Consider the following 14,060-nt stretch of genomic DNA (forward strand, 5'->3'; position numbering starts at 1 on the left):
CATCACCAACCGGCCCTAACCCGTTGCTATCCCCGCAAAAGCTCGTCCAAGCGAGCTCTCCAACGCTTGACCCACATTAGACCCTTGTCTAAACCAACTCCAGTCGGTAGAAATTGGCAATGTGATCCGCTACACGCCGCACACGCCATGCACGCCAGCGACATCCCCAACATTCAGACATCAAACAGGGGGCTTGTTTCCGGAACCGTTGCCTTGCTCCTGTCGCTGTCGCTCCTTGGATGCATCCGTCGAAGCGGGTTTGTAGAGATCATCAGTGTCATACTCTGGGAGCGCTTCGACCTTGCAGCCGAGCAGAGCTCTGCTTATGATAGTCGCGTCCCTCTTGCCCTGCTCCTCCGAGATATGGTATTCTCCTAGCTTCTGCGCCCAGGTGATACCTTTGATCTTTCCTCCGGTATTGCCGTCACCCTCATTCGCCTCCAAATGAAGTATATACACTTTCTGGCCTGTCCAGCTTCGAGCAAAGTGGATGAGCATGTCCCCGCCAGCGCTCTCCTCTTCGCTCCAGACGTTCCATTTATCCTCCATACTTTGAGATTCGACACCGGCTATGAGCTTCGTAAAATCGGCCTCGCTGATGCTCACATCCCAGGATGCTGTACCGGGCTCGATCATGGTAGAACGATCTTTGAATGCCTGATAACGGCGCGCCATATCGCTTGGTCGTAACTTGGAGTCGATGCGTACCGCTAGAGATTGTGGAAAGGTAGACTTCTGCTTAAAAGATCAGATTGGCGATGGAATACGTTTCCAGTGCGTGCTTTTGTTATCCGCAGCAAGGCAGCCAACATTAGGCAACAATCAGCTAGGCATGTATTCGCATGTCGAAACTGGATGCCTGTTGATCCTTGACCGTAACATAGTTGGCAGCCCTACATGTCAGCCGCAGATCGCTATGACCAACAAAGGCGAGTGAGGCGCAGCCGTGTCGATTTTAGACCTCATAGTGTCGCGATCGGTCCCAGTGTCATACAAACCTGTACAATGTTGCTGTCGCGCTATAAAACTGCTAAGTCTACGGTCGCACTCGAGCCGATTCGTTCATCAAGGTCCTTTATCAGTCGCATCTGGTAGATGACGATATGGATGACGATGAGGACCCACCCGTCAAGATGTTCAACGCAGGTATGCGAGCGTTGATCGATGAGTTGTTTCCTATTTCGATACGAACAGAGATGAGTTTCGACAAGCTGGAACCTGGTAACGAGGACAAGCTTTGGTTGGGCGTTGCATGGGAGGAGGATATCATTCGGGGCGATAGCTGATCACGAATACATGTAGCAACAAGCAAGGGGTGTTGACGGTGGAAATTTGCAGATGCGATGATGGAAGAGAGGTTCGTCTGAAGAAGTAGGGTTCAGATGGAGAGATATCTGGTCTTGACGGAATGGGAATTATTTGATATTGACCCAAACCTAGTGTTGGAAGATATGGACGTGAGCTTTACACAAATAAACCTTTCACTCTAACCAAATATTCTCCAGGTTCTGGTCGTTTATCAAGGATTTGAAGGCTTGCTCGTCTATATCGCGAAACTGCAACGCTCCGATCCGCCGATATACGCTTGCAATGTTCCCCTTCATATTCATAATCCTCTCTGACTGCTGGGACATGAGTTTTGAGAAGGCATCTAGGCGCCATTCTTGTTCTCGAGATGGCTTCAAGCCTGATAGCGCGCTTTTGTATTCATGGTGTAGTTTTTCCTGATTGGAAAACCAGGCAGAGTGCGTGATGAGGAGAAGACCTATACCGGAGTACGTCTGACATGCTTCGGAAGAAGAAGGTAGGCTTAATTGAAGGCCACTGGTGTTGTTCGAAGTGACCGATGCGGCAAGGATCATGAATGCGCATTGCTGCGGATCGATTGCTGTAGTTGAAAGTGGAGCATCGGGAAAGGCGTCCATTTCGATGGGGCCGCTGGAGGCTTCGCCCAAGACTCGGAGACGATATACGTCCTCTTCCACACTTATCAGTCGACCGAAGCCGATGTGAGTCCTCAGTTCCAACGCTTTCCTTTCTAACGTAGGCTCCTTATCGCCTTCCCTAGTTTCCCCATCGACTGTGAATTTGACCATAGCCCCGTGATGATCCGTGACTGTATATGATCGCAATGCCAGCCGGTGTTGAGGCACGATAGAACCTCTTACACTTGCCCATGACCAGCTAGGAATACTGGCATCGAGCTCTGGCATGTTCTCACATTTTTGAGTTTCTCGTACTTTCCAGGCCATTTGCTCCTCGAGCGCTTCAGACCACATGCCCACGGCGTATTGCTCTCTCATAACGTCGCGCAGCAACTTCGCGATACTCCAGATTGCGATAGTCTTGTCACCTTGACTAGTCAGATTGCATTCCGTGTAGTTTTGTACTGCGGACATCCAGAAAGTGTAAGAGCTTTCATTATCGTTAACACCAGTCAAGGCGTTGGATGAGACAGTACTTCCGACTAGCCGTCCTCTCCAATGTCGATCTGTGCTTGCTTTGTGATCGAGAGGGAAGGGAAGGCCGTTTGGGAACACCTCGCAGGCAGAGAGCGTACCGCAGTCCCAAAAGATTTGATGTTTTGTGAAGTGAAGGATGCGAGGAGAGAGAATACGTTCTGTTGATTACACGAAGTCAGCTCCTAGTAAATCACGATAGTCTGGCGGCGGCAAACATATCAAGAAGCGATGAGCTTTGCTTACCTTGGAACACCCACGCACGGTAATATATGATGGAGTTAAGAAGTTCCTTTTCCCAAAGATCCGCTGGGACAATCGTCCAAGTTCTTGTCCCCAAATGATGAGATGCATTAGTACCATGATATCTGACCGGAAGAATCTCATGAGGTGTACGGTCTCTGAAGAGGCCGCCGTATGCATCCTTTGAGTCCGCTGCAACAATGTTACAATGTGAGTATCGATAAACTTTATGCATCAGATTGGCCTCTCTTGCAAAGTCACCAAAAGGTTCCTGCACGATAGCGAGACTGTCAATCCAAATGTACCGCACCTTCAAGAAGCGAGTCACCTGTATCGCATGTCGGAAGTTATCTGGAAGCTCGTCTAGGGAGATACCTGTGATTAGATGCTTTGCCATATTCCACACGGTGGTGGTAAGAAACGGCTTCTCTCGTGGTCCCCACGCGTGGCTCAACGTGCAGTAAGGTCCCTTGGCTTTGGTTATCTGGGTATCTACTAAGCGGATAACATCGTCATCTCCAGTGTCAACATCCAGAAGTCGTGTTGGGAGAAAGAAAGGTTTGGAACGCTGGGCGTGCCAGGCTTTACTGCAGCCTTGATGATCGCGCATGCAAGTTTCCATCCATTTGTTAACTTGAGTCCCGCCACTAAGGTCTACATCTGTTGTTCCTGGTAGATCTTCAGATGCAGGCACATGCAGATCAGTTCCTGGTAGGAGTCGAAAGGACTTAGTTGTGAGTGTCGGATGAGAAGACCAGAATCGCAACATCATCGATCCTCTCAATTCTCTGCCGCGTGGTAGTGCTCGGAGGGTCCAATGATACAATGGCCAATTTTCAGTGTTGAGCAAGGAGTTTCTCATGCTACTGTAGAGCGAAGTACAAAATGTGCATTGATCCAAAGTATAACTGGCACCATTCATTGAGAGACGATGCTGACCGGAGGATGTAGCAGAATCTAACACATTCTTGACGCAAAAGTCGCACACTCGTATCGGCGGCTGACTCAATGCCGTGTTCATTTGCGCGACTTTTCTTTCAGACTGACGGACCGGAACAATACCCTGAACCATTTTAGGTATATACTCAGCGCTGTTGAGTCTAGGTGGAGATTGAACCAGTTTTTCGTCCTTGCCGAGGAATGTCGCCCGATCAAATGTACCGTCGAGTTCACGGATACGAAGGCCGTCTTCAAGGCTCATCAACGGAGTCGGGGGAGACCTTCCGCTTGCTATCGTATCGAATGTGCCCCCTATGAGATCAGGTGTTTCGGATGGTGAGGGGAACGCTTCGAACTGCTGTGATGTGATAGCATCAGACCCTTCCTTTGCCGCAAGATTGACTTGGCGCCTCGCCCGTTCTAGCGAATCATTGTACTTCTCTCTCACATATAGAGGAAAGGCAGGTTTGCAGCATATATCCAATTTTCGGTCTCCGGTGCGCAGATCTGTAAGCCAACCATTTGCTGCAACAAAGACGTCTTCAACAGATCTGGGATAATCTAAGCTCGAACAGGTGCTCTGAGCAAGGCGTATACAGTGTTCAAGTTCTTCCAGGGAAATTCCGTATTGATGGTCTGCAGCCGCAGCAATTGCATGCAATGGAGGTAAACGCTCAGGCTTTGGTTTCCGTTCGATGAAGTTCATCTCCGTGTCGAAATAAGCAATAACATCCCTAGGCAGCCTGTCGTCGACTCGATCTACGCTGAACGTGACGATATCATCCCGGGTAAAGATATCTTCCAAATACAATAGTGCAAGCGTTATGTTGCCACCAGCTTTCGAATTGATATACGCAACGACGCGATTCGTATCCTCTAGTTGAATGTCAAGATAGTGCATGCTCAGTCTTTTTTCGAGCAAGTGCTCGATGTTGAAGTACCCCAACTTGATGCTAACATGCTGATAAGGTTCTATGAAACCATCTACTGGGCACACGTGGGACTTTTCCAGATGTTCCTCCTCTTCACAGTCATAACACAGATCGAACATGTTGCAATTTGAACATTCCCACCAGAGCTCCATGTAGCCCTGCTCGCACCTGTCGCATGTTTTATTGAGAAATATGGAGAACACTGGAACTCTCCGTGTGATCATCACCTTGAAGTTGCTGAGCTCCAAAGCGGTCAAGTGTATATCGACAACCGACTGTAATGCTTCGTTGATGCGATCATATCCGTCGAGGATGATAAACTTGCAAGCATTGGAAGCGAAGCTACTCAAGGCTCCGATCAGCTTCTGGATCCGCTCAGTTCCTGGGCTTCCGGAACAACACGCAAGCTGATATGCTTCATACTCCGCATTAGGTTCAGCGCCAAATTCAGAGTATATGAGCTGGAAAAGATCCTCAACGAAATCCAATGATGTCGACCACACATGTTGAGTGATGGATACCGATGCGACAGTCGTTTTGACCCCGTTTATGCTAGATGGTAGATGTCTGGCAGCGAAGGCAGCTACAGTTGTCTGTCATGGTAAGCAATGTGCTCTGCCAGATCCTTGGGAGCTCACTTTGCCACATCCAGGCTCTCCATAGCAATGCAGTTGCCATGATCTACTACCTGATGACCATGCGCAGAAAGCTGGGGATGCAAAGAAGTTGTCGAATAAGGTGAAATCATATTCGCTGCCATGTAATGTGTTCGGGCTCAAGGCTGAGTGTAGTACGTGCGTTTGCGGTGCGAAAGGATCTGGAACGACTTCACCCACGGCGCCCGACATGTTCAAAGGGCCCATAAAACTCTAGACCACCTCGTAAGGAAATTGTTACCCATTCAGCACTGTTATCTGAGGGTTGTCGATGTTGTTTTCGAAAGTCGGGACGGACGAGGCGTCCAGTGGGTCGGCCCCACTCCTCTATGACCATGCATCTGGCTTATGTCACGCAGCCGGTCAATTAACCCGGCGCGTAACCCACAAATAGACATCGTCCTCCATCTCCACACATCCCGTGTGCCAGCCGGCACGTCTGACCATGTAACGTTGCGTTGGCAGACTGTATACAGCACTTTCCAATTTGAGATGCAAATCTGCCTAGTCCTCGAAGTCGCTGCCTTTTCTTCTCTGCCCTCTTTTGCCTCCTTTCACCCTGTTGCATTGTAGACATTTCGGCTCATGACTGGACGAAGGTTTCGTCGCACGAGATGCGAGCCTCAGCTGCGTTCACAACTCGTTCGATGGGCCGCGATCGGGGCTGTGTTTGCTCTTCGAACTACAGGTCGACGGAGGGTTTCTGTTGCTCAACTTCCACCTATCATCTGAATACTCAGCTAGCTACAGGGCTGTGCAGACTTGTAGCTGGCTTCCCGCCGACCTCAGATGCATCGAAGCAGGGGGTTGCGCTGCTACAATTAACCCGTCGAAGACTTTTCGCGAGCGGAATGAGCCAGCAGGCCGTGTGGGGGCCAAGTGCGGCTGATGCGTAAGATGACTGCCTTGTGCTTCATGTATGCACCCACACATCGACCATCAGCCCTCTAGCGCGATCTCAGGGAAAGCCCAGAATATCACACGGTCTGTTGTTCCCCTGCAGTTTTCCTTTCGCCGTGCCTGTGGCAGCTGGTGGCTTCTTGGCTTGGCAGGAGCAAGTGTTCAACCATTCGTTAACAATCGTTGGCGGCCTGCCGTTCATGCACTATTGCAATTATTGGAGTCTTTGTGGAGGCTAAGCAAATGCACACCACTGATTTACATCCCTGCCAGTGAGCTTCATGAAATTACACAAGATGTTCTCACCCAAGTTAAGAAGTTAAAGAGATCCACTCTGTCTACTATCAACACAACCGGCTTTGGTCAGGAATTCCTAGTCACTCGTCATGTTTTCTGTTAAGCTCCTGGCTGTATTGTGCCTGTTGGCATGTGGGTGGGCCAAACCTTTAAAGGGCCCTTTCGCCCCACGGCAAGTTGAGCCTTCTACAGCCTCTGAGGAAGCCGTGTCTACTGCATGTGGCGATATCATTATCGCTGTAAACAATGGTTAGTACCATACTATACTATCGAGAAGAAGATCTCGGCTAAACGACGGAAAAGAATATACATACTTCCAGGCATCATGGGTGTACGAGTGCTTGCAGAGCATACCCTTCAACCCAGCCGTCGCAATGCGCTTCCTCGACTACTACAATATGACCTTACAATTTCAGTCCACACTGGGTTATCTCAAAGCGCCACCCGCAGGCTACCAGCGAGCACCATTCGACGTCAACGAAGCCCTAGAGGAGATCAAGCAGAACGTGACTACGGCTGTCTACAAGAACCAATACGAGTTTGAAGCACAGATCCAGCTCCTAGTAAACCAGCTACGTGACACGCACGTTGTTCTCAACGCCGGTGCTCTGTCAGCATTCTCTTTTGTCGGCTCATATGGACTTGTCAGTGCGTCTATTGACGGTAAACAAGCACCGGAAATCTACCTGGATCAGGACTTGTACGAAGCCTGGGCCATGAGCGAATACGAAGCATCGCCTGTGACCCACATCAACGGGGTTGACGTGATCGAATATCTGGAACACTTCGCCGAGCAGAACTCTCAAGGCTTCTTAGAACCACATGCAGATTGGAACGCGATCATGGACAGCCCTGCACTCGACATCCAGGGTATTCCGAGTACATTTCAATCGGCAAAGCTGTACCCTGGGAACGAGAACTTCTCTGATACGCTCAATTTTACACTCCACAATAATACTGTCATCGAGACCATCTGGTGGGCAATCTGCGTCGATTGTAAGGAGACAGGACCTCTCACCACCGGCGGTGACTTCTACAATTACTTTGTTCTCGGGTTCCTGCCAGAGAGTTATCGTGAAGGCGAGCAGTGGTGGCCAACCATCGAAGACGAAGTATCCCCTCCGACCAATGACAGCGAAAATAGTTTCAACTTCACAGCGGTACTGGAAAGCTATTGTGACGAAGGGGCTACGTCGAGCCAAAACTGGTGCATGAACAGCTTTGGCGCATACCCAAATAACCCCACGACCATTCAAGTCGATCTTTCTATCGCAGGAGGAGGTATCGTATCTAGCTATTTGTTAGATGAGAAATCCACCGCCGTCCTTAGCATACCTTCATTCTACCAGAACGGTGTAGACACCTCCAACTTTCGGCAAGCGATCCGCGACTTCATCGGCAACGCCTCACAAAGTCAGGTTTCCCGTGTCATCATCGATCTGCAACAAAATTCTGGAGGTCTTGTATTCCTTGCCTACGATACATTCAAGCAATTCTTTCCGAATCTTGATCCCAATGGTGCAAGCCGCCAACGCAGTCACGAATTGAGCAATATCCTCGGTGAAGCTTATACAGAGTGGTGGGATCAGTCAGGTCACAACCAGACTGAAAACTACAATTGGGCATCAAGCGAGTGGATCGTCACCAACCGCATCAACGCTGCTACTGGGAAGACCTTCTCATCTTGGGAGGAGTTCTATGGCCCTGAGGTCGGTAATGGCGATACGTTTTCAGGAAGTCAACAATACAATTTGTCCGATGAGAATTTCGACTATTCCGCATTTGGAGACTATCCATATGGATACGATCCAGCCGACACTATAGCCAACACTTCACCACCTTGGGCTCCTGAAAACATAGTCATTCTTACTGATGGTCTCTGCGCCTCTGCGTGCGCTATCTTTGTCGAGTTCATGACCTATGAAGCTGGAGTCAAAACCATTGTCGTTGGTGGTCAGCCGAAGCCTGGCCCTATGCAAGCAGTCAGCGGCACTCGCGGCGCAGCCGCATACTCTGCTGACGCACTCGACTACGATTTCGACGAAGGACTGAGGTATCTGCCAGTTGACAAGCCTGAAGTAATTTCGCAACTACCCAACCGCACGGATAGAGGAATGTGGATCAATTACGCCGGTTTGACAATTAGGAACCAAGTGCACGGCACAGAGCTCACACCATTGCAGTTCCAATACCAGGCTGCCGATTGTCGTATTTATTACACGCTCGGGACGATCTACAATATGACGCAACTTTGGGATCACGCTGCCCGTGCAGCATGGGACGATCCAAGTCTTTGTGTCCAGGATTCCACAGGGTATCCAACGGCTCGCAATGAGACAGCCGCCAAACTGCCTCCGTCAGCCGCACCCGTCCCCCTCGCAGTCTATGACTTCTCGCCACCGTCATCTGCTGATAACACAACCTTTGAGATTTTCGACGGCACCTATCCCAATACAAGATCAGCTGGTGAGATCACTACACCCTGTAGTAATGGTTGTAATTGTGGTTCCATGTCATTGTATTGCCCCAGCCGACAGGGTACTGTTGCAGCAACCGTCTATGCTTGTCTGCCAGCATGCACTGCTAATTCTCGCAATCAACGGGGCGATTGTCCAGGACGTAACGATTACTGCGACCCAGCCGGGGTCATGCAAACGAAAGTGCACGGACAGAACACGCATGGGGGCACTAACTCTGTGCGTTGGAGCGGTTACTGTAAGACAACGAATATCGCGTTCTGCCCGAGGTGAGGCGTGCAGTTTACGTAAGGATGCGTATACGATGACCGAAGAAGTTACTGTGTGAGGAGGCTTCATGCGGTTGTGGGTCAATATAACGACAGACACATAGTATCTCCAGTAACGTTGATTGTGTCTTGGATCGACTTATCTGGCTGATGTAACTACAACGTTCTTGTGTCTTTCCAACGTGAAGACACTGGAATTGCTTCGTCATAACCGCGGCACCTGGTCGGCACGACTTCGGTGCAGGGTTCATATCATCCTGATCTAGGACATTATCTGAATTGACACATAACGTTCGCGAAGCCCGAGAAGGTATTACCTGTGTGAGATGTGATGCACCCCGCTTCCGTATGGTAAATGCCATAGTAGGGCTAAATTGTCAGCAACTAGTGCGGGGCGTAACAAGGGGGAAGAAGTCGAGACTCGGAATGATGCGTTGTGCCTGAAGCGGCACGGAAGTTGAGTAAGGATGCGTTTATGATGAGTGAAGTAGCTGCCATGCGACGAGGCCGCATGCTGTTTTGAGGCAATACAACGAAATACAAACTCTTGGTGTCTTGTGGTCAGGTGCTGTACGGGAGAAGGATATCATTCAAGTAGGCGGCTAATTGTGGACATATGTAGTAACGGCCAAAGGAGAATTAAGGAAAGAGTATCGCCATTATTCTAGCTTCGGGGCGCTCAGGGAAGACGTTTCAGTGATGATTTGGTAACCAGAGTCTTTGGTGATATCTGAATCCAAAAGCAGTTCAGGAAAAGGCAGGGATGATACCTTAGTCTCGTTTTCTGAAGAAGGGAACTTCACTCGATCGCCACTGCTACGCGCGACCAGAAGGACACTAGCCGGGACCATAGTAATGCATTCTCAAACACTTTTTATGGATTAAAAATTCTTCCCGAGCTCCAAAGCTTTCAGCGGAGTTTCATTGTAAACCTTCGATTGATCAGATTATTCAGATTGGCTGTTGGTGTCATTGGCCGTAAATGTATTGCGCCTACATCGGTATTACCAAGCCTGTTGCAAGGTGGCTCAGCACTTCCTTCTCAAAGGTTTTCCACACTTCCAGCCGATCAAAGAGTCCTCGTTGCGTATCGAACCCTTCCAAACAGACCCGAACTGCGTGATGGTAGCCCACACCCATATGGGACCTGAGATCGGGTACCACTTCTTGCAAAAGATACTGCTTGATCTCCAGTGGTGACGTGTTCTTGTCCATGTTTGACATGTTCTTGAGCATGCTATCTAGGGTTTTCCATCTTCCTAGTTCTAGCAACACGATTCCTAAACTATAGTAGTCAAACCTTTCTTCGAACCTGGAGATTCCCTCGTGATATTGGGGATGTCTGTATCTTGCCGCCTTCTTAGCTTTTGGTGGTCCGACGGTGAAGCTGTCATCAGTTGCACGGCTGTACTGGAATCCGAGGAGACGAGCGGAAGGAAGACACTCTGGAGTAGCTGTCTCGTTCTGTGGAAACACGATGACTTTGTAAGCCGAGATGCTTTTGTGTAGCCATCGCGCTTTATGAAACGAAAGTATCGTATTTGAGATCCTGTAGGCGAGAGCATACACATCATCAAGTGATGGTCTTTCCGCACGACGAGATGCCCTCTTAATGACCTGTACCAAGGTTTGGGGGGCTTGCCTGGTCCCACGGATATCGATACTCGTTGGCATCTCGAATATCAGGCCATACGCCTGTCTCTCTGGGATATGGTAGAACGCAAGAGCACGGAGGACTGGGAAGTTGGAGACTATATCGTCTCGACCCAACAGAAGGACCAGGTTCTGAACACGCGTCACGAGCTCATGGGCGCGATCTATCCATGCATCATCATAGTAATATAGCTCTGTGATGCTGGGATGTTGATCTCCGTCTGTGGTTGTGAATTGTCCCAGCGAATACTCTTCGCACTCCTCGAATTGAGTAATTCTGGTATGTTCTACAAGCAGGCTGCTCGGCGATACTTGCTGGATTTCGTCGATGGTTTTGAGTGCTTGTTGTATGACCAGTAGCAGCTGTGGCCTAGCAAACCTATCGATACCATTTGCATTCAGTGCCGCTTCTGGGCTTCGACCAAGGATGATGCTCTCTAATTTGCGTGCCATGATGTGTTGTGAGCTCGACTCCTCAAGGTACCACAACTTATCAATAGGAATTCGAAGCTCGGTGTAGAGTATTCTGTTCCCAGTGTCGTCTCTAGTTTGATCGCTCGATTCCACTTCTTTACTGAGAATGCTGAGAATGCTCTTCAACTGATCGGTCACACTCTCCAAGATATCGTGGTCCCTACGAAGATAGACGTCGGGGGCGCATGAGCTATCTTGATTGCCTTGTGCAAGTCCGACATGCTCTGACCATATCTTGAATCTTTCAAACTCGATTTCGAAGTTGTAACCCGTGTTTTGCGTGAGCTTCTCGAAACGGCCCAACACGGTATCGTATGTGGTCTGATGGAAGAGGTAGGTGACTCGACTTAGCACGTCCCAAGCTGCTGGTCTGCGTTGCTGATCAATGTAAAGCATCGTTTCTATCAAACTCGCAAGTTCCCGCACTTGACCCGAGGATGTCTTTTGAGCTAGATCGCGTATCCACTGGGTTACTTTATCATGCTCAGCACCTGTTGCATGAAAAGTGCTGAATGGTCCGTATGTTCTCTGTTTGTCGAAAGCTTCAAGACCTGCAGAGCCTTGCACCATGAAGGTAACAATCTCAGCCATGATACAGCCTAGCGACCAAATGTCACTCGGTCTTCCAATTTGACCTTTTTTGAAACTACGCGCCCAGTCTTGACATTCTGGAGCGTAGTAGTCAAGTACACCGCCTACGAATCCCGATCTCGAGCCTTGATCGAGCGTCTTCAACCTGGAAAGTCCGAAATCAGATAGTATCATCGAATGGTTCTTGACTAGGATGTTTCGAGGATGAATATCGTAATGACAACCAATCTTCTGCACATCTTCGGATCCCAGGAAGTAGTTATGCATATGGCAGAGGGCTGAACAAAGACCGCGTAGACCGTCCAGTATCTCGGATACGGACCAGACACATTCAACCCCTTTCCGCATCCAATCGTGTAAGTCGCTCTCTGCCGGGGCGAATATGAACGTCGAGCAATTCCCAAGAGAATATGCTGCGAAGAACTCAATTATGCTTGGATGACGCAAAGCGCGAAGGAGTGACAAGATGTGTTGTTCATGTCTGAAGTCATCGTCGTCAGCGTTGCCGAAGTTGATTGTCTTGATAACTACAGAAACCTGTGCTGTGTCAGTGGAGTTTACACTGCACCACTCATGCGTCTGCCGAGTTTCTACTCACTGTTTTGTCCCTTGACTCCTTAAAGGTGTGATGCGATGCGCATATCTCTGCGCGAGACACCGTGGCTGTTGCGCCCTTATTTTCGGTAAGCTCTTTGAGAGCAGTGAAGGGCAGTACAGTCTTGTCGTGAAGCTTGCGATGTGAGAGTCCGTAGTGAAAAACAGGTGAAGAAAAAGCCCATTGAGCATCAAAGAAGTTTCTGTAGAATTGTGGGTAAAAGTCTCGGTCTGGTAGCATTTTTTCAACCTCGGATTCTGTCGCATAGGGGAGACTCGCGTCTAGGGACTTGCCCAGGTAGCTGTCAGTGTGTTTTCGTACTTCCAGTATCGCGTGCTCTTGACCCAGGCGGTTCAAGATGCCAAAGACTCGATGTCCACCGGAAGTGACGGCACGAATAGCCTCGTCTATGTGATAGACTTCTACACCACGTTCCTGGAAAATATCCCTTAGAGTAGACTGTGTAAGCAATTGGCGAAAGGGATCAAATTTGACGAAACGATCGCCTTTCCAGTTGGCAACGGTGATACTGTCACTGTCGATACTTTGCTTAAGCGCATGGGATGCTGACTCTGCCATCCTGAAAGAGAACCGTAGTCGCATGCGCCTGCGTTTCACCAAAAAGAGAAGAGAACTCGGCGCTACCTAGGTATGATTGTAACAGAAGAGCGACATGAATCATATCCTAGCGAGATATAGTGCCTCTGTAGCACTAAGTTGTCGTGTCGAGACCGGTGAAGACACATTCCTGCTGAGCGCAGATCAAAACCATATGTGCCTTCACCGGACTCCCTGGATATATTGAGATGCATGATGCACGCCAATGGTGATAGGCCCAGAGACGTCGTTCTTGATTTCTGTGGTGATGCGCTGGCATGTCCGGTGGGCATGCGACCCAATAAGGTACTTGGATCCAATCACAAGGGCGCGACAGTCTGCGCTGAACACAGCCTCCACATATGCCTCGCAAGGAATGCGTTCGAACGAAGGCTCTCAAACCAACATGCAAGACTACTAGTTGCATATAGAGCAGTATTAAAAAAAGATGACATGACTCGATTCCTGTCCGACTCTTTTCTTGCAAGGTCCATCCACCTCGTCTTGCCGCGTTCTTCCCACGCTAGCACAAACCGAAATCGTGCAAATACAGCCATGCCAACTTTACAGATTCTTGATGCGCGCTATATAGATCTAAAGAAGTTTGTGGGTCATTGTAACGAAAAATTCGGGGAAGGAAAATGGCAGTACGAGACAGTGGTATGGTTACCCTCAGCTCGCACCTGGAACTCAGTCAACATCACTAACACATGGTAGAACCAAGGAATGCAGATTCGTCTCACCGCTTCTGAAAACATCAGCGAGGTTGGTCAAATCTTTTCGACATATTGATGATACATATAATGATACTTTTAATGTAGGAGGACCAGAAATCGTTCCGTAAGCCTGCTCGAGATGCCTAGGCTTGGTAAAGTGAGGCTTGCATGACGTAGGTGGATAACAGTGGGACCAGGGCTGCGGTCTTTACCTACACCGGTCCTTAGAAAGTGTCAATAGGCAACAGAATAGATCTAGCGC

General features: G+C 49.2%; 4 protein-coding genes across 4 annotated transcripts; 1 reads left to right on the top strand and 3 right to left on the bottom strand.

Annotated features, from left to right (window-relative positions):
- Positions 1-180: 180 nt before the first annotated feature.
- Positions 181-675, bottom strand: J4E82_002990 (uncharacterized protein; the record flags this gene model as incomplete). The annotated part of the gene is made up of 1 exon (XM_051729282.1): positions 181-675. One exon carries the CDS (start codon positions 673-675, stop codon positions 181-183), a length of 495 nt encoding a protein of 164 aa, XP_051590997.1.
- Positions 676-1,481: 806 nt separating this feature from the next.
- Positions 1,482-3,099, bottom strand: J4E82_002991 (uncharacterized protein; the record flags this gene model as incomplete). Its single annotated transcript, XM_051729283.1, has 3 exons — positions 1,482-2,620; positions 2,706-2,768; positions 2,910-3,099. The coding sequence occupies 3 exons, from the start codon at positions 3,097-3,099 to the stop codon at positions 1,482-1,484; spliced, it is 1,392 nt and encodes a 463-aa protein (XP_051590998.1).
- A 3,701-nt stretch (positions 3,100-6,800) lies between these two features.
- Positions 6,801-8,761, top strand: J4E82_002992 (uncharacterized protein; the record flags this gene model as incomplete). Its single annotated transcript, XM_051729284.1, has 2 exons — positions 6,801-8,634; positions 8,730-8,761. 2 exons carry the CDS (start codon positions 6,801-6,803, stop codon positions 8,759-8,761), a joined length of 1,866 nt encoding a protein of 621 aa, XP_051590999.1.
- A 1,404-nt stretch (positions 8,762-10,165) lies between these two features.
- J4E82_002993 (uncharacterized protein) lies at positions 10,166-13,064 on the bottom strand (the record flags this gene model as incomplete). Its single annotated transcript, XM_051729285.1, has 2 exons — positions 10,166-12,427; positions 12,489-13,064. 2 exons carry the CDS (start codon positions 13,062-13,064, stop codon positions 10,166-10,168), a joined length of 2,838 nt encoding a protein of 945 aa, XP_051591000.1.
- Between the last annotated feature and the right edge of the window lie 996 nt (positions 13,065-14,060).

The sequence above is a fragment of the Alternaria postmessia genome, assembly GCF_024291825.1.
Source record: "Alternaria postmessia strain BMP 2775 chromosome Unknown scaffold_12, whole genome shotgun sequence".
NCBI classification, from domain to species: Eukaryota; Fungi; Ascomycota; class Dothideomycetes; order Pleosporales; family Pleosporaceae; genus Alternaria; species Alternaria postmessia.